A 23,776-nucleotide genomic window follows, 5' to 3' on the forward strand; every position below is an offset into this window, starting at 1 on the left:
ACAAAATTTATTTTTATTTGTGTTCTTTTCAGCCAAATTTAGAAGATGACCTAGATAATTTGTGTCAGTTTGTTAAACATCAAATTAGAAAACAAACAATGGAAAAATATAGATTGGTAAGTTTGCTTGAAAATTAAAATTTTTATATATCTGAAGAGATTCATTTTATTAACAAAATGCTATAGACAAACTGTATAATCTGCAGTTTATATTTGTTACAAAATTATTACAAAAATTGCTTTTAGCCCTTGGTATAATTAAATTAAATTAAATTAAAAAATCTACAAACATGAGGCAGATGATAGTAAGGACTTATCACACGTGGTGTGATAAGCCTTTACTATCATCTACCTCATGTTTGTAGATTTTTTATTTAATTTAATTTAATATTTGTTAATTGACATCTTTCACAATTGCTATTCACAAATTTCATTTACTTGATTCCAAGAAATATGTTGAATACTTTTTTGCCAATTTGAAACATTTAACAATTATTAACTGCACTTTATAGTGCTTACGAAACAAAAATGTTGAATATTGTTATGTTGTGTGTAATATAGCATATATCACACATTTTAAAAGCAAATTTTTTTTATTCAAAAACAAATTTTTATATAAAGACAGTACAACAATTTGCGTTATTGAAGATAAATCCACTGGATATAAGTTAAATGCCCTAATTTACCTGTGTAAATGATATGTTTATATCAATATAAATAAATTAAAGTTTTAAATCATGGAATAAATTAGAGAGTTAATTAAGTTTGAAGCTTTATAAGAAGGATATATTATTTTTTTATTGCAGGAAAATGAACATCCTCCTCCTGTACCTTATCTCTATCAAACACCAAAGAAACATGAGATTGATCTCAGGTTATTTAATAAAGGTAAAAATTAATCATGTACATAATTTTGAAATTATGAAGCATTTTATATTCACACATTTTTATGCTGTCTAAATACAGACTAACACTTGTTATTACAATTGTTATCGGTAGAAAGTTATTTTTATTTTTAGTATATTAAGTTATAAAAAATTGCAGTTTAATGATTCAGAACCAATACTTAACCAATAAAACAGCAGTAAATGTTGATATTTTTATTGTGAATTTATTACAAGTATATTGCATAAATCAGTAGTTCCTAGTTTTTTTTTTTTTTTTACTTTACAAGCCACTTTGAATGCAAAATTTGTGCTCTGCATCTCATAGGTGGTTTATATTTAATATTATTAAGTACACAATAAATGATATAATCTTTTAAATCCAGCACAAATTATATTTTTCAACTAATGTTTTCCAGCTAGTTTTATATCTCTCTATCAGGTTTAAACTTAATTCAACGATTAAATCAAACTTATTAAGGTTGAAAAATTTATATCCAGTTGTACAAATGATTACTGATGTATTGTAATAAGTCTCTTTTTAAGAATTAAAAATAAATGTATTGTTGAAAAGTATTTATTTCACAAACTCTGTTACATGTATGGGAAAGTTATGCTTTATTTTTCAACGTAATTTCCTCAAATCTTAACAGTCTTGATCCTACATTTCATCAGCTTTTTGATTCTCTCCCGGAAGTAGTTTTCTCTGAAGTCCCCAAAATAGCCGTTTACAGCCTAAGTGACCTCTTCATCGAACCAAATTCTCTTTCCAGCTAGGAATAGGTAGAAGTTTGAAGGTGCCAAATGGTGGAAGTGGAAGGATTTAGAACTTAACTTCAGTTGAACGACTGCATTTGAATGAGTGGGTACAATATCATGGTGAAACAGCATTTTCTTCTTGATCACTGCTTTGAGCTTGTTCAAAAGTATTGCAAAGTAGTGACAGTTTTTCCTTTTTTCAAGATAGTTAATTAACAAAATTTCTTTAGCATACCAAAAAACTGTGCCATCACCTTGTCAGCTTAATGAACAGTCTTCATCTTCTTTGGAACTTACTGTCTCCAATCTATTGTTTTGAATGAAGTTTTGTTTCCAGTGTGTAGTTGTGATTTTAGGTCTCATCCATTGTCACAAATCGTCACTTTAAATCCATTTTATTTCTCTTAAACAATTCCAAATTTGGCTGAAATTTAGGCTTGAATGCATTTTTGCTTTGGACTGAGCAAATACTTCACCCATCTTGCAGACTTCTTCTTTAAACCCAATTTGTTAAGCAAAATACGACTGCTCAAGAAATTGAGGAAGCTTGGACATCTATTAAAATAGATGTCCACAGCTTCCTCAACTTGAACTTTGATTCTGCAATCTAGCACCATGTCATAAATTTTATCCACAATTTCTGGCAAAGTAGCAGTTTTTGATGTCCTGAATGTGGTTCATCACTTGTGTGTGTGGCCATGTTTGAATTCCAAAATCCAAACACTTACTGGGTAAAATGAAGGTGATAAATTGCCAGAGCACTATTCAACCTAGGTTTAATTTTCATTGTGCTTTTTCCCTCCCAATAGAAAAATTTGTTAATGGCCCGAATTTTGTTTTTCTCCCATGTATGAACAGGCACATAGACTATCTCACTTCAAGTATAATTCTGATAACAGATTAGCTTGTAAAAACCCAACTATAAGTATTGGCCAGATCAATGTGAAATTTGGAGTCAATACATACAAAAGATTTGGTAATGCATTGTAGAAAAAATACTTCCAAACAAAATACTCCCCTATTGGCAATTCAGGAAACTCTTTAATCCACCCCAGTAAAATGAAATACATTAGGACCCTAAGAACTTTTACTATAATGTCAAATTAAACAAATTGTAAATTTATGTTTCTGGACTTGTTTTTCTAAACACAATTAGTAATATTTGGTGATATTACAGAACTCCCTGGACCACTAAAAAGACATCACCAGCATATAGCAAATTGAGACTTGATGCCTGCACAAGTATTCACAACCAAGGATCTAAAGTAGAGTTAGAAGTTAACCAATAAGCATGATCCTTGGTTATGAATAGGCTATTAGTGTTGAATCCTATTTCATTGCTTTTAAGAAGTATATTTTTGCAGAAAAAATTATGTAAATCAAATAAAACGAAACTTATTACCTCTATAAGTTATCTTAATCTGTTTAAATCGATCATGTCAATATCTACTTCATATATATATTAGATGTATGAATAATAATCTGACTGAAACTAGTTGATCAATGATTTGATTGGATGTTGTCATTTACTGAATTTTTCCGACTTTATAAGATCGTGCTTAATTTTCAGATAAACGGTTAGATATTTTTATATTGCATCATTTCCATAAAACGATATATGATATGTAATTTAGACTGAGATAAAAATAATATACTTTAAGCATGTGTGCAAGATACAATTTATTAATTAGAGAAAAATAGTAACCATACAAAACAATCCTGAACTATATATTTATCTTAATCAGCCATTGAAGTTACTCACTCTCTCTAGAAATTAATATAATAATTAATAAATTTTGTTCTGCAACCCATATAGTTGTTTCTGAGATACACTACTGATGATGTATATTTTAGCTTTTGTATAAAATTTATAGTAGTACAAAATTTTTGAAGTATTGTGTTTATTAATGGCACATGCACATAAAACTTTTTCTTATTAAATATTTTAAATGATCAATTGAGGAATCTTTTTCCATTATATAACACTTAGAATTTAACTTGATTCCAATATAAAATGAATGAAATCTCAGTTTATTTTCACTAAAGACAAGACTGATGATTGAAATCTTAATAAAATTTAATTGATGTACTAAATTTTTTTTATGTCTGCATTCTGTATTGTAATATTTCTGTTCTGTTTTAAGAAATTTATAAACAATAGAATGTGATCTACAGACCTTTTAAAGGTCTGTAGATCTCAATCCTTTCTACCAATAGATGTTTCAATCCTTGTAGGACTACTGCTGTTTTTCTTAAATTCCATAAGCTTAATTATTATGTATATGTATTTAGACAATTTTCTGTAATCTCTATAAATTAAATTACATTTATTTATTTTAAATTATACTAAATATTGTTAACTTTTATTATTGTACTTTACTAGAATGTAATTTAAACAAATTTGCTTAATAACTGTTTATATTTTATTTAGATGTAATTAGGAAAGTTTTACCAATTATAGCTGGAATATTAGAAAAAGAATCAAGAGGATGGTTCCTACCTTTCAGGGAGAAAATAATTGCTGAATTAAAGAGTAAGTGGAGTTTAAATTGTTTTAATTCTATCAATTTATCTTAGTGTAAATTTGTGTGGAATTTCATGATACTGTAATGTTTGTTACAAAAAAAGTATGATTGATTGAATGATACCATAGCTATTACATTATGAATTACTAATAAATTTATAAATAAAATTACATGAAAGAAAATTATTTTGAAAATTGTGACAGTTTCAAGCAGAAGTTAGCTTTTACTAGGTAGTATCGAATCACTGTGAATGAATAATGGCAAACATTTCCTTCTCAGAGTATTCAGTTCATTCTAATATTAATTGAAAGAAATACACTTTCCCGAAATATATTATTTTTGGTGTATCTACCATTTACTTATAAAATTACTTAAACAAACAAAGTTTAGGAAGAACCTGAAATAAAGTGAATTTGATAAAGTACTTTTAAAAAATTATTTTTGAAATTGAAACACAATCAAGTACTTACAGTATTTCAATTTCATACAGTCATACTTTTCACAATATTAAAACTAGGTTTACATTGGCATAGAAACCGCCAGTTCATGTGCATTTGACCAGTTTATTTGGTTCATTAGGAGTTGAATGTATCTCAACTTTTAACAAACTTCTATTTGTTCAACCAATTAACTTTTTCCTTAAAATTAGTGTTTGTATATGGAACCTTTTTGTCAGTCGCATTCTAACTCAGTTTTTGTCACATAGTACATTGCAAATGGCATTTCTCTGTTAGTATTAATTTGTAGTAATTCATATGACAGTATAAACCTAGCTTAACCTGTCCCATGTTATTCCCAACATATCTCTGTTTGTAACCTGTAGACCTTGATCAGTGGACTCGAGATCTTGTTTTAGCATTGGCATGTTTTTGAAACTAGATGTCGCTAGTCATTACGATTTTTATATTAAAACTAACTTCTGAAATATAATTTTTTTTTGTTTTTACATTTATTAATATATCTATTTTGTTTGTGCAAAATAAAAGAATAATTTCGGATGATATATTTTTGTTTCTTTCAAAAACACTATTTTGTTAGGTTTAACATCAACAAAAATTCAACATGGTGCAACACACAACAGAGAAACATTTCAACATGGCTGTTAAGTGTAGTATTTGCTAACTATGCTTTAAAGTTTAGAGTGTTTATAAAATAAAAAAGTCAACAACAGAAATTCTTGGTGACTATATTTGGCAACATTTTGAGTCCCAAACATTCGTGTATTTTAACTAGAAATTCATATATTACATAATTTTAAACTATTTTTTTAAATAAAAAAAAATAATGTTTTTATTACAGGTAAAAAAATTCCAGACGAAGATATAGAAAGGGTAAATTTTTTACTTGCTTCATAATATACAACAAATTAATTTCTTACGTATTAAAAGTGACTTTTTTGTTTCATTTTATCAGCAAGCCAATATCGTGGTTTTAGATGAATATATTCAGAGAGTTTTTACCTCAATTTCTGAACATCCTGATATTAAAGTGTTTGGATCAGGAATAGGTAATCAAATATTAATATTGTCTTTTTGATTTTGTTTTAATATAAAAGATATTAATATTAATTTTATGTTTTACAATAGGTCTGTTGTTAGTTGAACAAGCACAGTCAGTAATTTTAATGCATAGAGCTGTAGATAATGTACAGAGAAGACTATCTCAGAGATTTGCTCAGGTATGTTGTATATACACATGATAGGACTTAATGAATTTTTAAAAACATATATTTTTCTTCTACAGTTACGTAAGACGTTAGAAGAAACTCATCCAGTATTATCATTGATAGATCCCTGGATGAGAGAAAAGTTTTATTCAGCAGAAGTATGGTTTATTTTTCAAATTAATATAAGTTTACAAAGCGTATGTACTTAAAATTTAATATTTACAGATGAAGTTTATTATGGATCATGCATGGGATGCTCACGAAGAAGCTCTAGCATTGTGTCGGGAACATAATCTTAATCAAACGGTGTATTTTTTGCAGAGAGATTTAGCATTTATGAGAGAGGTTACAATCTGTTCAATAAATATTAAAATACTTTCAAACTTTTTTTGGCATCTAAAAAATGTTTTTTTGTTTTGAAATAGAGAGAACCTATTTTGAAACAAGAGTTAAGCCGAGTACGAAATCCTACTAGGATTTTTTATTGGAGAACTCAGATTTGGTGTCCACATCATTGGCGTGTAAGAAAAGTATTTCAAGGACAGAACGAAATTGTTGCCACGGTTATAAATCGCACTTCTTCTTCTCTTGCTCAACCACGGTCTGACCCTAATCAGGTACTTTATTACTTTTATAAAAACAAATTTATAATGTGTTTAATAGATTAATTAAACTGTCAATTTTTATATTAAACTATAAAAATCAACATTTATTAAACCTATTATCATACAATGTGGACCATACTGCATGAATAATAGCACAGTAAAACCTTCCTTTGTGACCAGCAGATAATTCCTCAAAATTTTTCCATTGACTTAAATGGAATGTAAACCATCTCCAATATGTGACTGTATGATTTTGGTTTGTTGCGTACAAATCTGCCTCTGATATGCAACCATTTGAACAAGTCTAGTGGCTTGCAGTTACTTCAAATGCAATTTCCTTGCCTTATGGAGCTAATTACAGTCAGATTAACTCTTTGATCCTAGAAACACAAAATAAGGCACTCTTCTATGTAATTTTATGACATTATAAACTAATAAAGTTTAACTGTAGCTGTGGAATTATTTATAAATATACAATTGTAATGATAAAATTGCTTTATTTTGTTTTTTTAATTGTTGTTATAGTTAATTCCTCATATGTCATAAGTTTATGTCAGTGTTCTGTAAATCAAAGTACTTTTTTTGTTACATTAAAGTTAAAACTACAGTTTTTAGCTTTAAAGATATGACTTTTTTTTTAGCTAAATCTGGTGATATTTTGGTGAAATGACTGACAACATTTTCGTTTGCTTCCATTTTCTTGCAATAGAGAAAAACTGATTTCTAGTTGATTTAAAAGTAAAATTTTTTTTTATGTATCTAATCTGCATTGGAAAGATTGTAGATTATCCAGCTACAGGTAGCCATAAATTTTTTCTTGTTTTATCCAAAATAGGATGGATAAAACCAGATTTTTAAGTTATGTTCTCACTTTGTCTGTCCATTTTTGGATGATGTCAGCTTTAACCTCCTACAAGTTTTTCTATGGACTGTACTTGCTATTAACGTAATTTAAAGTCCATGTATCCTTTGAACAAAGATCTTATCTTTACATCTCTTTTACAAGTTTTATTGAGTTGAAACATGTATTATTTTTGTCTGCCATGCTAGATTGATTTTAGATTTACCTAGCTTATTTCAGTCACAAATAGAAAGATTGCCCACACTTGATATAAATCTTATTTGCTTAGATGAATCTGAAATATTAATATTTAAAAATATAAAAATAAAACATTTTTGTTATTAATTTAATAAACATAAAATGTAATGCATCAGTTTATTACATTCTAGAATGTTTTTAGGAACATTTATGAACATAATGTTGAATATTAATTTGTATGAGGCACCCAGAAAGTCACGTCTCCTTCTGTTTTTAATTCTTGTAGAGGATATACTGAGATATTATATATCAGAACATATATATATATAAACATTCCAAAGCCCAATGTATTGATACTAAACCACACTTTTGCCATAATTAATCAAGCTGTTATGTTGTTAATAGCGCACAATTAATTATGGCAATAGTTGGCTGAGTGCCATAGTAGAGGAGTACATAGGTCATGGGTGTAAGAGTCGTCCCCAGCCAGTGCCGCGAGTAACTGTGGATGGTTATATCTAAGTTTCAATATGTCTGGAAGCGAAGAATTACTTCACGGTAAGTGAGGTTGCAGGATTAAATCTCACTCTGTGCTAGTTCTTTTCTTTCCAAACCATTCTAAATTATTTAAAAAATTATTAATTTACATAAGAGATGGCACTTAATAGCTCTCTATTACCAAATTACTTAATATCTAGTTATTATTAATAGCAATATAATAGCCCAATTAATTATAGTGATAGTTTGGTTTAGTATCAGAACATATATGATGCTTTACTTATCTAGAACAAGAATGAGTTTCGTTGGAATAACAAAGACTTTGCAGAGATAATTGGGCACGAGAAGAGAAAATATTCCTGTCAATGCATTATTTAACTCTCCTGTTACCTGGTAGCACTGACAACACCAGATAACAGAAGAGTTGAAGAATGGGAATGAGACAATAAAAAGTGGAGTGATGCGACTTTCTGGACACTTCGTATGTACTTATAAGGACATAATTTTTAAATGTTTAATAGATGCATTTATATTTTTGCATTTTAGCCAGTATATTTAGTTGAAAAGCAGAAAACACGCACAACTACTACAAGATGGCCCTTCTGGAGATGGGTGAACTATTGTTATCGCACATGGGCATGGGCATGGAATGCCATGTTTTTATTTGGAGTAAATATTTTATTTTAATGTACATTTCATATTGGTTGTTCTTTTAGTAATAAATATGTCACGTATTATTATTACTAGGTTGTTATACCTTGGTGCAGTCCCTTTAGTTTACGCGCTCTGTTTTCCATTCGACCTTTTATGCCTGATTTGGAGCTTAACCAACTAGATGTGAATATCTTAATAAATATATCATAGTTCCTTTAACGTGCGGATTTTATTTTTATCTTTAATGGAATTTTGTTCTCGTAACCACTAGGGCACACTTTATCCCAGAAAATCATCTCTAACACATACACTATGTTCGAGGCTCATCGCACTGTGGAGGCATATATCAAAATCGAGAACCGAATTTGAATCTAGGCCAGATACAGGTAGAATCATTTCAAACTAATATAGATGTAATATCAAATTTCAAAATAATTCTTTGTGTTATTCTGCTTACGGTAATCTTCTTAAGGTATAAATATAAAACAAACTTAAAACTAATGTTTCAGGATTTATAGGTAAAGGATTTAGTCGTCATTTAAATCGCACATGGAATTATGTGGTGAAGGGAGCTCTCGGAACGTTGTTGTTGTTGTTGGCGTTTCCATCGGTCTGTTTGTTTTCATCTGGACTTTCTTTAGTTATCGCTGTTCTTGCACCTTTTTGGTAAATGTTTTGTTTTTATGTTTAAATTATTAATAATAATTTATTATATATATATATATATATTAATTATAATATTTTTCTAGGATGCCTTTATCGACGTTGCTTTTTCATTTATGTATGATGTTTGCCTATGATTTTGATAGTCCTTGTAAGTATTCACATTTGTTACATTCAAAGAATCTTAATATTCCATTAAGAAAATGCATTGTCAGTTTATTTTTCAAATCATTTACTTCATTAAAAGATCCTTAATCTATTTACCCATAAAGTTTTAGCTTATTTTCCAGGGATCATAGAGTTGTGGCATGAACAATTTATTATTTCATTCTGATAATTGAAATAATAACCTTTCTTCTGCCATGATCCCATGATTCTTGTAAAATAAACTAATGCTAAAAAACTGTTATCAAATATAAAATTTATTACTGTCTGAATTCATTAACATTCATGGCAGAAATAATTCAGTTTAGTATGGATTCAAAATACACTCCTTCATTATCTACACAAATTTTTGCATGTTCTAGTAATTTGTCTATGCTCTATGAAAGGAATGCCGTCTGTCCAGCCTTTTGGATTTTCAAAATTGATTGTTATTGTCTCCCTTTCAGAGCAAATTTTATCTTGAGGAATAGGAGTCCCAATTAATTACTTCCTGCATCCCAAATTAAAATTTTCTTTGAAAGGGAGACAATAACAATCAATTTTGGAAATCCAAAAGGCCTGATGGAGGAAACTAAATGAAATGTCCACACTAAAAATCTTTTTGAAATGTGTTAATTATTAACTTTGTAAAGATCAAGGAAGAGTGTACTTTGAAGACTGATACTAGATTGAATCATTTCTGCCAAAAACTTATTTTTATGAATTTAATCCCTGAACTTAGCAGACACATCTTGTGTATTCACAAATATTGAAGGCAAAATCAAATTTATTGAAGCAAAATGAAAATATTTGCTACAATGCAATAAAATCTATGATTAACCAGTTATTTTTTAACCAGTTATTTTATTTGATCTTATATTTTTAAAAGAAACAGTGCACCTAGTAACTCCAGCAGTATATTTAATAAATCATAATGCACTTTGGCAAAAAGGATTAAGGAACATAAATACATGGTGGGAAAAGCATCTCATCTCCTCAGCCTTAGTGGCTTATGCTGCCAAATGAGATATACGAGTAAAATGGGATGAGGTTGGAATTGTTAGATCTGCTAAGAACCCTAATACAATTAGGTTCTTAGAAATGTTAGAAATTTTTACAGCCAACAAAAATCTATCCTGTATCAATCATAGGATTGATACAGAATAGATCTTTGTTCATTGGTGTTTGCATTTTCAATGTTGTCTTGAATGTCACATTAATGCCAGTCACACAATGCAGCAAATGCCACATTAGTGCCATAAATATAATGTAATGGTAGGATGACTGGCATTACATTGTGTTTCTGGATGAATCCTAGTACTATCTGACACCTTATCTACAGCATGGAAGTCCTTGTATAAAATATAACCTGAACTTGGTCCTATAATAATTATTTGTTAATAATTTGTTTATATTATTTTAATTTTTTCTGTGAGAGTGCTCTTTTTAGAACACCATTTAATTGTAAATTATTTCTGTTGAATTCAATATGCATATGTTCATTTTATTTGAAGTGATGTACTTCTAAGGTATTAGGTTTGAAAACCTTATGATTTATTAGATATACTGTTTGAGTTACAAGATGCACTGTTTTATTTGTTTATTTTTCCAGTTAACTTTTTCTTACTTATACTTTTAAGTACCCACATATTAATTTCATTAAAATTCACTTTGGTTAAAGTAAATTTAACTCTCTGTCAGTTTAAAGTTGATAAATAAAATTAAAAGTGTTTTAACAACAGAAATTATGACCAATGTTCTGACATATTCACAAATTAAATATTTTAAAGATTTAATGTATTTTCTTTAGTGCCACATGTCTTGTTTTTCTATAGATTGATATCATAGTTAAAAAACAAATTTATTGTGTTTAATATTAATTTTAGAATATTTATAAATAGATCGTTAATAAAAATTTTACTCAAAATATTTTTTCTTTTATCAGCTCCTGCAAGAAATAAGAATTGTATTGTATTAGAAGCATTATTTTGGCATATATTAATTCAAGGGATATTGCAGCCAATTTTAGCTCTTTTTATTGCTTTTATAATATGTCCTCTAGGATCGTTTTTTGTATTAATCAGTAAGTAACTTTATATATAGATTCTTTTTTATTTGTAGTACATGCTAAATTAACAAAATTACGATTACGTTAGTGGCCATGTTAAGATGTAGTTTACGTGTTACGTGGGACGGCCTCATGTTCCATTTGCTCATCAAACATCGAGGAAGAATACCAGCTTGTGATAGTTGGCTCGTTCGCAGAATTTCAGGACCTGGACTTTCCGATGGACATTATTTTAAGGTTAGTGTATTGAAACAATAGTGTAAAATTTAGCTTGGAACAAATTAACTACATATTTTATTTATATTTACATATCAGATTTTTCAACCATGTTTCATTACTGTTAATTAATGTTAAATTTAGAGCTTTCAAACAATTACAGAATTTTTATTAGGTTTTTTCAGCCCCACAAAAATTAGGCAAATTAAATCTCTAATATGAAGAGAAATGAGAAATTTAAGATATATATATATACACATATGTATTGCTGGCCATTAAAATTGCAAAATTGGGAAAACAATGTCATATTAGACTGAAAATAGAGTCGTGATAGAGTGTGAAAACAATCGTAAATGCAGCACAGATATAAATAATGTGCACAAGTTAGACATACCCCCTGGACTTTCCAACAATAGCTATAAATGGCACTACAAAGGGCAGATATTAAATGACTGCTGGCAGTTCCACTAATTAGATTACTGTAAGATACTCTTAGAGACTGAATATGCCTTGGGAAAGAGGACAAGTCTTACATTCATCTTTTGGATTTTGAGAAAGGGTAAAATTGTGAAAATATGAATTATCATTCCAGGACATTGGCACTTGTGTTGGAAGAGAGGCAACTATAGTGACAACTCTGTGTTTGCCTCTCTCCCAATGATAATACAGCATCAGTGGATAGGGGAAGGTACAACCTATCAATCAGAGGGATCTGAAGTTCCTAAGTGCAGAAATAGGATGACAAACATCTCTTATGTGGACCAAATAGCCACCTTGTGGATCCTAGGCCAACAGTGGGAGGTCTGTCATATCAGTGTGTACCATATACACATATTGACAAGTTTGCACACTCAGAATCTTCTCACTAGTTGCCTATGCTTTAGTTACCATTGATCTTTGTTCATTGGTGTTTGCATTTTCAATGCTGTCTTGAATGTCACATTAATGCCAGTCACACAATGCAGCAAATGCCACATTAGTGCCAGAAATATAATGTAATGGTAGGATGACTGGCATTACATTGTGTTTCTGGATGAATCCTAGTACTCTGATGGCCACATCAGTGTATGGAAGCACTACTGCAAAAGACTCTTGGAAGCATATATTTTGTAGTGCCATACAAGTCCTGCTCCAGATGCTAAGATGTGGAGTGCCATTAGATTTCACACCTGTTCCTGCCTTATCTACTTACACTACCCACATTGATATTTATCTAATGCCGAAGGCTGGGGTGATATCCTCTCTGTAACAGTTTTGGTACTATATTTCAATGAAACATGGTATCAAACTTTTACAGAGATACCCATCCTCCATAAAATATAATGCAATTCTTAGATGACAACCATGTGCCACTTCTTTTGCCCCACACATTGACCAGATTTGTTTTCCAATGAGCACATCCAGGAAATGGTGCAACAACTGGCTTGCCAGAGCCTACACGGATGAACTTTGGACCTCTGTACAGATTGCATGGCATGACAACACATTTATTATCTTTTTGTGTCCATTCCAGATTGTATACAAGTGGTTATTTCTGCTCGTGGCAGTACTAAACGCTGATTATTTTGCATGCATGATCCGGAATGTAGCCAGAAATTTTTGAATGTTAGTCATCTTCAAGACTGATGAATTTCATGAACTTACATAGATGGGTAGGTTACTGTAAAAACACAATAGTTCAAGATCAGTTGCAACACATCATTATGCAACTGATATGGCAGCTCCTTGCATGTCATATGCAAACCAGTGGTATACATGACAATACTCAATAAAAAATATAAAAGGCTGCATAAGAACAGATGTTGAATTTTATTCTTTATGTTGTGGCTGTTCATGTATTTGAGTCTGATGTTTTTCTGGTTAATCTAGTGGTCATCTGTTTGTGATATTTTTTATGCTGTTTATGTTTTAAACCCAATTAGCGGGGGCCAACAGAAGAGCATTGGTATGGGGGAATGTCACCTTGTGGCTATATTCCTGATCATGTGAGCACTATGTATAAGACAGCAAAGGAACCTAGTATTAAATTATTTACATATTTATATGGTAAATTATCCTTGAAATTATAAATTAAATGATAGTGCTGGATTGTTGAAACTTAATACAAAATGGCAACTTAATTGCCTACCTTTAGTCCAAATTACTTCATGGCTATATTTCATTAGCCAAGTTATGAAATGGCGAATCTGGCAATATTGTGTAGTTAAATTATTTATGAATTAATTTGAAATGATTTTAAAAATTTGCAGTAAAAGTCTAGCAGCTTGGTTGTTATTTAGATGTAGTTTAACTGGACGTGGTTGTTTATGTATCTTGTAAACTTTGATCTTTATGTATAAGCAAAACTCTTTGACAAACCTTACAGCAGAGTCCACAACAGGGGCAGTTCTGACATTTCAGGGCAAACCAAAAGTAACAATGATTACAAAACAATGCTATGTACATGTGAGTAATAATAAAAAACAATGAATTATTTAAATGGTATTATAACAATAAATATAAACAACCAAGGGTTATCAAAGACTCGAGGCTAGTGATAAATTCAATACATCTATTAGCAATGCATTGCAATTCAACGGCTAATATAATTTGACAATTCAAAATAACAATTAGCAAACAATACTTGCATCTATATTCCAAGCAAAGTAAAGCCACATTTTATACTTTTAGCAGCACTAGCAAATCCTCTCCTTGTTTTTATCCCTTCACACTTGTTTATTTATACTTACCTACTTGTTTAATGGTGTCATAGCTGCCACAGATCTAATCTACTTATTCTGGCAGTTCTATGGTACATGTTTCTTATTGGAAGAAATCTACTTCCAACAATTCTGTAATAAATATTTTATATATAATTTAATGTGTACTAAATTTTAATAAGATTTGCTTAATAAAATAAGATGTTGAACTTAATTTTGCTTTAAAAGATTACAATTTTTTAATGCAGATCAGACCAGAACAAGCTTTAGCAGCTTTTGAAGCCAAATTGGAAACGGAAGAATTAAACGCTTTTCGTGAAGAAGTGGAAAGAATTATAGTTCAACCACAATATGTTTATAGGTATATATGAATGTTATTTATTGTTAAGTAATAATTTCATAAAATTAAAATATAAAGGCAGCATCACATATTTGGTACTTGCCAATTGCCGAGCAAACATTTGGCCAATACTGAGTAATGTGCATGATTTCTTCACAACTTTGCTCAATAAATATTCAGTATTTGCCATTTTCCATTCCTTATGAGAATATTGTGTCAGACCAAAGGAATAAATCTTGGATAAGCATTTGATAATTCTCACAATAAGCTGATGCTTGGCATAATAATCATGTATGTGCTCGCCATGTGACAAATACTTTGGAGAAACTCAATCATTCAGTAATCAGCAAATATTGAATGTGTGGAACCACTTTGAAATATGCCAAAAAGAATACCACTAACTCTTTGCTTCGTATTACCATTTATAAATCAATGGTAATAAACTAAGATTAATCTTGACTCCCATTCAATATATACTATGTAAAATGCCTTTGGTTTTGTGCACATTATAAGATCTGTTTTTTGATGATAACCTTATTCTGTAGGGAGGGATTTTGATTATGAAAAATTGGATGATGAAATAGATAAAGAACTGTATTAATGTATGTTTCTATATATTACATAATTTCTATTAATAAAAAATATATACACTAGGCACAAATTAAACATTTTTTGCAGCAGCTTCCTATGTTTAAAATTCTGACAATAACAATGACCTATAGCAGTGAGTTTATTATTGACTGTTCTCATTCTTTGTAAAATTATCAGATCAAATTTTTTCTCATAAAATAATTGAAATTTACAAGAAGAAATAAACATCTTTTTTTAATTTAATTTTTTTTTTTTTTTTGTAAATTCAAGATTTCATGTTTAAGATTAATGTCTGGTTTCATGACAGAGTTGTAATATAAAAACAGTCTTATTTAATAGGATCTAATGTACATGGGCCATATTAACCCATAACTGGGACTTTAGGCTTTTGGGTCCCCTCTGACACTTCATTCTTTCACCCCACTACAGTTGACAGCCCAACCTTGGTACTATAGGTACCCATTAAAGTGGAGATAATGGGATTGGTACAGGATGTACTAGTAGGAATTTAAATATACTGGACAACAAAAAAAATAACGCACCATGAAGGACTTGTTGGATTTGAATAAAAATTGGTATATGACATCGTCATTGCTAGACAGATATATGATTGCAACCATAAAACAAAAACATACTTTATTGTGCAGTAATATGCAATACAGTGCAGGTACTAATATCCTGTTGGGCCGCCTCTAGCGCGGATACAAGCTGTGATACGCCTCGGCATGGAGGCATAAAGGTCGCGAATAATGTTCTGAGACATATCTGTCCATGCATGATGCAATTGGGACTCAAGTTGCGTCAGATCCTGTGGCTGTCGCAGCTGGCGACCCAAGTGGTCCCACACATGTTCGATTAATGATAAATCTGGAGACTGTGCAGGCCAAGGAAGTGTGGCAACGTTACGTAGGCATGCTTGGGAGACCGCTGCAGTGTGTTGCCGGGCATTATCCTGCTGGAATATGTTTGTCGGAAGCCCTGCCATGAGGGGCAACACATGTGGCTGGAGGATGTATTGCACATATCGTTGGGCTGTGAGGTAGTATGCATGACATCTAGAGGTGTTCTACTGTCGTATGTTATGGCTTCCCACACCATAACACTGGGGGTTGGGCCCGTGTGCCGCTCCACAGTATAGGCCGGGTTGACACCTTGACCAGTGGGCCGCCATACTCTCACACGGCCATCGTGAGCCCCCAAACAAAAGCGGGATTCATTGCTGAACACACTACGCTGCCAGTCGGTAGTGGTCCACGATTGTCGTTCATGACACCACTGCAGACGGAGGCGTCGGTGGGTGGCTGTTAACGGTAGAACACATACTGGGCGTCGGGAGATCAATCCACCTTCTACTAAGTGCCTGGAGATGGTGCAGCTGGATACACGGTTCCGTAATGCAGGTACCACCGCTGCATGAATGGTAGACGATGAAGCTGTAGGCGCTGTCCATGCTTGACGTACAATGAGATGATCCTCCCTTCTGGTAGTCTGTCGATAGCGTCCGGAACCCGTTTGCTGTTCGTGTGTACCCCTACTTACCCACTGCTCATAACACATCCTAACAATTCTATCAGAACGGTTCAGATGGCAGCCAATTCGGCGGTATGACCATCCTCCTTCTCTCAATCCAACGATGCGACCTCTCTCAAACTCACTTAACTGAGTGTAAGGCTGTCGAATGCGTCGTAAAGGCATGTCTGTCACTCAATGAAGTCAAAACCATGAATAAAAGTGCAGAACATATGCACAAGTCGTCACAGCGTGCACCTTTATACCAGGCAGCGGAAACATTTTTTCCCCTCTGGTGGCGATATAACATAAGAACCTACTCTCAAAAGCTAATCATTTACATATCTAGCTAAGATGATGCAACATATCAATTTTTATTCAAATCCAACAAGTCCTTCATGGTGCGTTATTTTTTTTGTCGTCCAGTGTAAATACATTTATGAATATAAATAAGTTATAGTGTGCATAATAAACTGGATACTACAGTCTTAGCAAGCGTTGCAAAACAAAACTGAAATTATGTGGGATGAAGCTACAGTTATAAAAAGATCACTTCTCTGTTACATTCACTGTACTGAAGGATGTATGGAAATATTTAAACAAAAAGATGTAGGAAAATATCTAAATACTACAGGTACAGATGCACTTTCCTCTGCCTGGAAGTTTGCTTTGTTTCATGATTTGTAAACATTCAGTCCACAACCAGATTGTTTAATTAAAGCCAAACAAACTACTGGATTACTGAGTTGTATTTAAGGCTAATTTTAATAAATATTATACTTTAAGTCCATCTTCAAAATCAACCAAAAAGGTTCCATCCAATTCTTCACACACAACTTACTATGTAACTAAACAAAATTGATATAACTTCAGTACTTTTGGAATGAAAGGATGCAAGAGACTTTTGACTAATCCTGTATATGCATATATATACTGTCTTACTTGTTAATAGTAAATATATGTATATTATTATTATTGATAGTAATAGTAGTATTGACTTTTAAAAAGCAATTATTTATGAGATTTAATTAAAATTTTTATTTCCTCTTCATTCCTCTGCAGTGAATTTATGCAGCAGTGTTTCCAACCATTTTCTGGCACATTATGTAAAGAAGGAGTGTATAGACAGTTAGAGAAAGAACAAGAAGATTTATTAGCTGCTCTTAAAGATCAAGTTGACAGGTAATTATAATTTGATTCTTTATGTATGATATTTAACAATAAACTAAAGAAGAGATGATAAATTTATAACAACTTTATAAAAATTTGAAGCAGTTATGAAATAAAAACAACATTTGGTTATACATATTTAATGTATATGTAGGTACTGTACATTGTAAGCTCCTTATACATTTATATAACTGACAAACACAGATAGCTACAGTTGCAAATGTGATGTATAGTTATAATAAAGTGACTATGTGCTACAAGACAAGACCACCTCACAGCAAACTTAGCAGTAAAATTTGGAAGTTAAGAGATTCTATCTCAAAATTGATGCATAATATCAAAAAAAGTCAATTACAAAGTCTTAGAGCGTGATCAATTTAGTATGAAAGAACACTTTCTATTCACACTATTCACATATGCAAAGTGTAAAATGCTAAAGTGTGTGTTGAGCGCAGACAATAAATTGTGCATTTCTTGTATGCTCATGTGTTCTCATTCATTTCTCGTGTTTATAGTATGAGTATTTCTCATTTTCTTGTGTCACTTACACATCAGTGTTTAAGGACTTTACTATGCACCCTGTATGATTTTATTAAGTTTAAAACATTAAACATGTTTAATAAAATTACCATATATACTCGGATATAAGACGATCTTTCATATAGGATGAGGTGTGACTTTAGAGATCAAAATAAAGAAAATTAAATTTATTAATACAATTCTAATTTTATTTTTTTTAATCACAAAATATTATCAAATGCATGTATTAAGGCAAACAACTATGTTTGCCTTAATATGTGATGAATGGAAAACAAAACCAAAACATTATAGTGCACATGATTGGGAAAAGTCTATTTTTAATGATTCAGAATGTGCTAATTCATTAAAAATAACAATTTAACTAATATAAAATAATTACATTTATAATCATTGCTAAGTGACCTGTATTTCATTAATGTTTTTATAAATAACAAGAAACTCTTTTCTGCGAACAAATGAGATGCAATGCGGTTTTTAATTGATGGATGTAGGATTAAACAAATAAACAAAGGGATGTGTGTCTTAATTTGTTTACAGAAATTATTGCAAAAACGCAAAGAATCCGTTATTTGTGCGTATAGGACAACCTATGTTTTTCAAATAGTGAAAAATGAATAAAAACTTCGTCTTATATCCGAGTAAATACAGTACTTATTTTTTTAACATCCTCCTCAAATCTAATTCAACCTTAATTAATTTTCCTGGAGCAAACTGTTTAGAAAAATTGCTTGTTTTTAGAGTGTATGCTTATCATTGAGTCAGAAAGAGAAAGCTTTTTCAAACTTCTGACAACAAACATGTATCTAAAATGTTTTTGCTCCTGGTTTTGTCTTTAATTTTATATACAAGTAATGCCGGAGTCTGTTGGAACAGAATAAAATTCCTGTTACTAAGTATATTATGAATAGAAAGACATTCTCACTTTCATTTTTGATGTAGTTCCTGTCATATTGATGCTTTTGTCTTATTGCTTCACCTGATTAAAGAAACCCCTCTTACACAGACTTCTGTAAGAGGGGTTTACCCAGTAGTTTACACTTCTTCCCAGCTTTGAAGGTGCTAGGAAGTTGGCATTCAACTAGCAACAAAAAAGTGGGAGAAGCCATTTGAAACTTTGTCCTTACGTAAGACACAGAAGTGACATTTTCTGGCTTCCAATGTTTGCCCTCTTGTTACACCGAATTAATGTTATACGTTGTGCAAAGCAGTAGTAATTTTAATAGTTGTAGATTTTGTTCTCTATTCTAAACTTATCAAATTTCATTCATTAATAGCCAAATAATTAAATATTTGCTCTTTAGAATACTGTTTTATAGGAAATCTCTTTGTGGAAGAGAATTGACTTAAGATTATTCTTTTCATTTAGAACAGTGGTTCTCAACCAGGGTTCATTTAACATTACTGGGGTCCACAGAAAAAAAATACTGAATTGGGGTTTCACAGTGATATTTTAGTGATCTATAGGATAATTCTACTTCAGAAACAATTGTTTTACCGAGAATTAAATTTCTACAGTATATATATTGTCAATTTCTTTATTACTCATTTCTTGTAAAAAAAGGTTAAAATATAAATTATTTAAAATATTGAATAGATACATCTCATTGACAAAGGTCAAAGAGAGATTATAAAGCCAGGATTTGTTAGGAGAATCTTATAACATCAAAATATAAGGATTTTTTCTGTGCAATGTCTATGGGGGTCCACAAAAAAAAATTAAGAGGAAAAGGGGTCCATGGGTAAAAAAAAAAGGTTGAGAACCACTGATATAGAAGTACGGTACATTTTTATTCTTTACAATTAGTTTTTGTTAAATTTATTTTAATTATTTTCAAACTATTCAAGTAAATGTTTAATATTATTATTTTAAATTATAAACCAATATTTATTTAGGAGAAAGAAAGAATTGCAAACGGGACTGAATGTTTCGACACGATCAAAAATTAAATTATGCAGCCAAGATTTGCATGTGAGAATCTAATTTAAGCCTGTTTATCTATTCTAATTAACATGTTAAAATACCTTAATTATTTTAACATGTTAATAATTATTATTATATATTAACTGTTATCAATTTTATTTCAGTTAACAGTTCGTCAGGCAGCTATCATGCTTGAAAAATTTTATCCTACTCATGTTTTACGTCGATTGCAAATTTCAGAAACTCAGTTTTGGGAATCCAAAGGATTGTCTTACCAAGACTGGCCCAGTGAGTAAATTACAAAGTGAAATGAGCTACAAATCTTGCAAAATTATAACTTGAGATATTTATAAAATGTAGGTCTCGCCGCGCAGATGTTATCTGAACTATTTTCTGCCGAATTCTTGACGCCTTTGGAAGAGAATAATGTTTGGTATGAACTGGGTGTGAGTATTAGATGTTACGTTGAAATTATTTTAAAATTACTTCTTTTGAAACTAGAATATGTTACAAAATATATATTAATTTTATTTAGGCTCAAGTGGATAATCTACACAGATATACTGAGATGTTGCAGAACGCATCCCTTCACACGGACATTGATGTTACCCGTGCGGTCCATACACCTAAAGGTAAGGTTTAATTTTTATGGTGAAGGAATGAAGACTTGTATACATTGTTAATATTTTGATAGGAAATATCCACGTTCATTCACCGTATCTGGATCTATCGACCTTCAGTCCTCTCTGTAGCTATAATTCTGCCTCCCATAAAAAAGATAAACAAAAGTAAGAAATTTTGAATATATTATTAGTCTAAAATTAAGTAAATATTTAATTTCGTGTATGTATGCATATAAAATAAATTGGCATTTGAGTTTTAAAGTGGTGACACGTGACATTTTCTGGCATCCAATGGGCCAAGACTGCATTTGCTCACTCCTCTCTGCAGATTAATTTGAATATAATTGTAATTGGTTTTAATGTGTTATTTTCCTAGATCTTGGTATCCCTGGAAGAGAAAAAGACATGAATTTAAAGCTGAAAAGCTTATTATACCGCTTCCAATCCCTCATCCTAGCCACATTGCAGTCATAATTTTTAATAGAGAAAACGAAGAACCCATTCCTTTAGAAAGCGATATTTGTTTCGAAATTTTAAAGGTAAATATCATTGTCACTTTTTTAATCATCAAATTGTTCAAAGTGACTCACTTTCCACATCTTTCTGCAGGCTGTTGGTGATAATTACAGGGGATCGGCGGTCATCGGTTACAACGCGGCAGGAACTCCTCCGGACGGACACAGCCTGACATCAGATGACTGTCCGGAGACTGGGACGGCTGGTTCTGAGGACTGTTTTAGTCACACCAGCCTGAGTCGCAGCCAAAGTCAGAGCCAGCAGATGAGCGGCAGCATTATAGTGAACCTGGCGTCCTCAGAAGACATCACCCTGGAACCGGATGGTCAACGGGTAACGTACAGTCACAGTTCGTACAGCACGACAGTTTGACAAAACTTTTAATTTTACGAACGTTGCAATGAGTTAATGGCTTAGATATAACAAATTACTACAGTTTTGTCTCTGCCACAATTTGTGCAATTTATCTTTCAATATTGGCCACCTTTCTGTCTATTGTACGATGAAAACATTTTTCACCGGTGACAAGACGGCGGTCTAGATACCATGGAGACGGTCCATGCAGAAAACTGCACCAAGGCCAAAAATCTGCGGACAGCGTCTCGGATAAAAATTGAACAGAGGATAACAGTCTTCTCCGACGATGGTAGGAGATGACAGCAAGAACCTGGTGTGATATACGATGCAATATGCATTTATTTAAAACTGGAAAAACCTATTTTAATTCCTCCAAAATTTGTTCCAATATTCCCTTAAATTTAAACTTCCATCAAACATATCTTTAACGATTGCCTTCTTCAAAAAAAATGGAATAAATGGGAAACAAAGAAAAGCAATTAACTATAGGAGAATATTCGTTGGCAATATATTTTTATTAGCATTTATTTGGTTATGACGCTTTAAAAACTTTTATTCTTCTATATTATTTGTCTTGTCCAAAAATTACACTTAAACGTAAGCGATCTCGTTCGAACGAAAGGTACATTCTAATTATCCGCCGGGCCTTCAATCTCTTACAAATTCAAACGTACAATTCCAGAGTCCGGATAGAATTCGCTGAACTAGTTAAAGCTCGATAGAAAAAGCTAGAAGCTATGCGATGTGATTTTAATTATGCAAGAAAAAAACATAAATTATATATGGCATAATTGCTTGACGTGCAATGTTAATTGCTGCAAGCTTGTTGCAGTTTGTATAGCCTGTAAAAATATGTAAACAATGCTTTTTATTGTAATCATTGTGTTAAGATGGTAGATTTTTTAAATATTTTCCCCCCATCCTAACCCAATTTTTTGTATATTATTTTATAGTTTATTTAAATGTTATGATGTAACGACTGTTTTTATCGATTATATTATTAATTTTTAAATATTCGGTTCCAATGGTGCTACCAATACGTATAAATAACACGTCATCACCAAGTAGAATTTTCGCTTGACCGCCTCGCCCTCTGAAATGCTTTGCATCTCATGTCGAGTGAAACCATTTCTTCCTCGTGGCAATCCAAAGCATTTTAGATTACACATACATTACCCCAAAATTTCTTTAAACTTTATATGCTGTTTGTATATATACTTAACTTTTATTTGTGTTCCAAGTTACGTTGCCGCTGCCGAAACGAATCTAAACACCGGACCAGTAGTAAAAACATGAGAAGCGGGCACCGAGTAGTCATATCGAATGTCAAAAACCATTCAAATGTACGTCTTTCATAGAAACAAACATGAAAAACGGCTTCTGTATTTTTGTGAAATGCTTCGTCATATTCGAATTCATAACCTCTTTTCTTTTGTGTTTAGTTGCAGAGCGGAAATTTTTTAGCACTAGCAACATCTTATTTATTGCCAAGAGAGTTTGTCTGTACAGTTTTGCTAGCCAAAGTATATTTTGCTAAAAGAAAAAAGGGAAATGCTTACAGACGAGATTACATTTTTTGGGTCTTTCAGAAGTTTGGCTTCCTCTTGCAATTGTAAAAGATTGCTTGATTTTCAGTATAACCAAAACTGTGCCAATAATTTTCTACAGTATTTCGATGGATTGAACTATATATATATAAAAATATACATATGTACCGATCATTTAGAATATTTGTTTGCACATTTTGCTTGTTTACTAGATTAGAAATATCACGAATTAAATAATATGCA

General features: G+C 31.4%; 1 protein-coding gene across 1 annotated transcript; it reads left to right on the top strand.

The window, feature by feature from the left end:
- Window positions 1-20: 20 nt before the first annotated feature.
- Window positions 21-23,692, top strand: LOC111622269 (the record flags this gene model as incomplete). The annotated part of the gene is made up of 25 exons (XM_023364625.1): window positions 21-116; window positions 806-887; window positions 4,074-4,175; window positions 5,467-5,498; window positions 5,581-5,674; window positions 5,754-5,845; window positions 5,911-5,991; window positions 6,059-6,178; window positions 6,259-6,450; window positions 8,522-8,644; window positions 8,723-8,812; window positions 8,901-9,015; window positions 9,139-9,295; window positions 9,379-9,443; window positions 11,382-11,519; window positions 11,593-11,741; window positions 14,668-14,780; window positions 17,922-18,041; window positions 20,463-20,538; window positions 20,655-20,778; window positions 20,851-20,936; window positions 21,026-21,122; window positions 21,185-21,278; window positions 21,490-21,652; window positions 21,723-23,692. Coding segments are annotated over 25 exons (2,880 nt in total), but the record flags the coding sequence as incomplete, so codon positions are not given.
- Between the last annotated feature and the right edge of the window lie 84 nt (window positions 23,693-23,776).

The sequence above is a fragment of the Centruroides sculpturatus genome, unplaced genomic scaffold (assembly GCF_000671375.1).
Source record: "Centruroides sculpturatus isolate CEXI.00-Female unplaced genomic scaffold, Cexi_2.0 scaffold300, whole genome shotgun sequence".
Classification (NCBI taxonomy): domain Eukaryota; kingdom Metazoa; phylum Arthropoda; class Arachnida; order Scorpiones; family Buthidae; genus Centruroides; species Centruroides sculpturatus.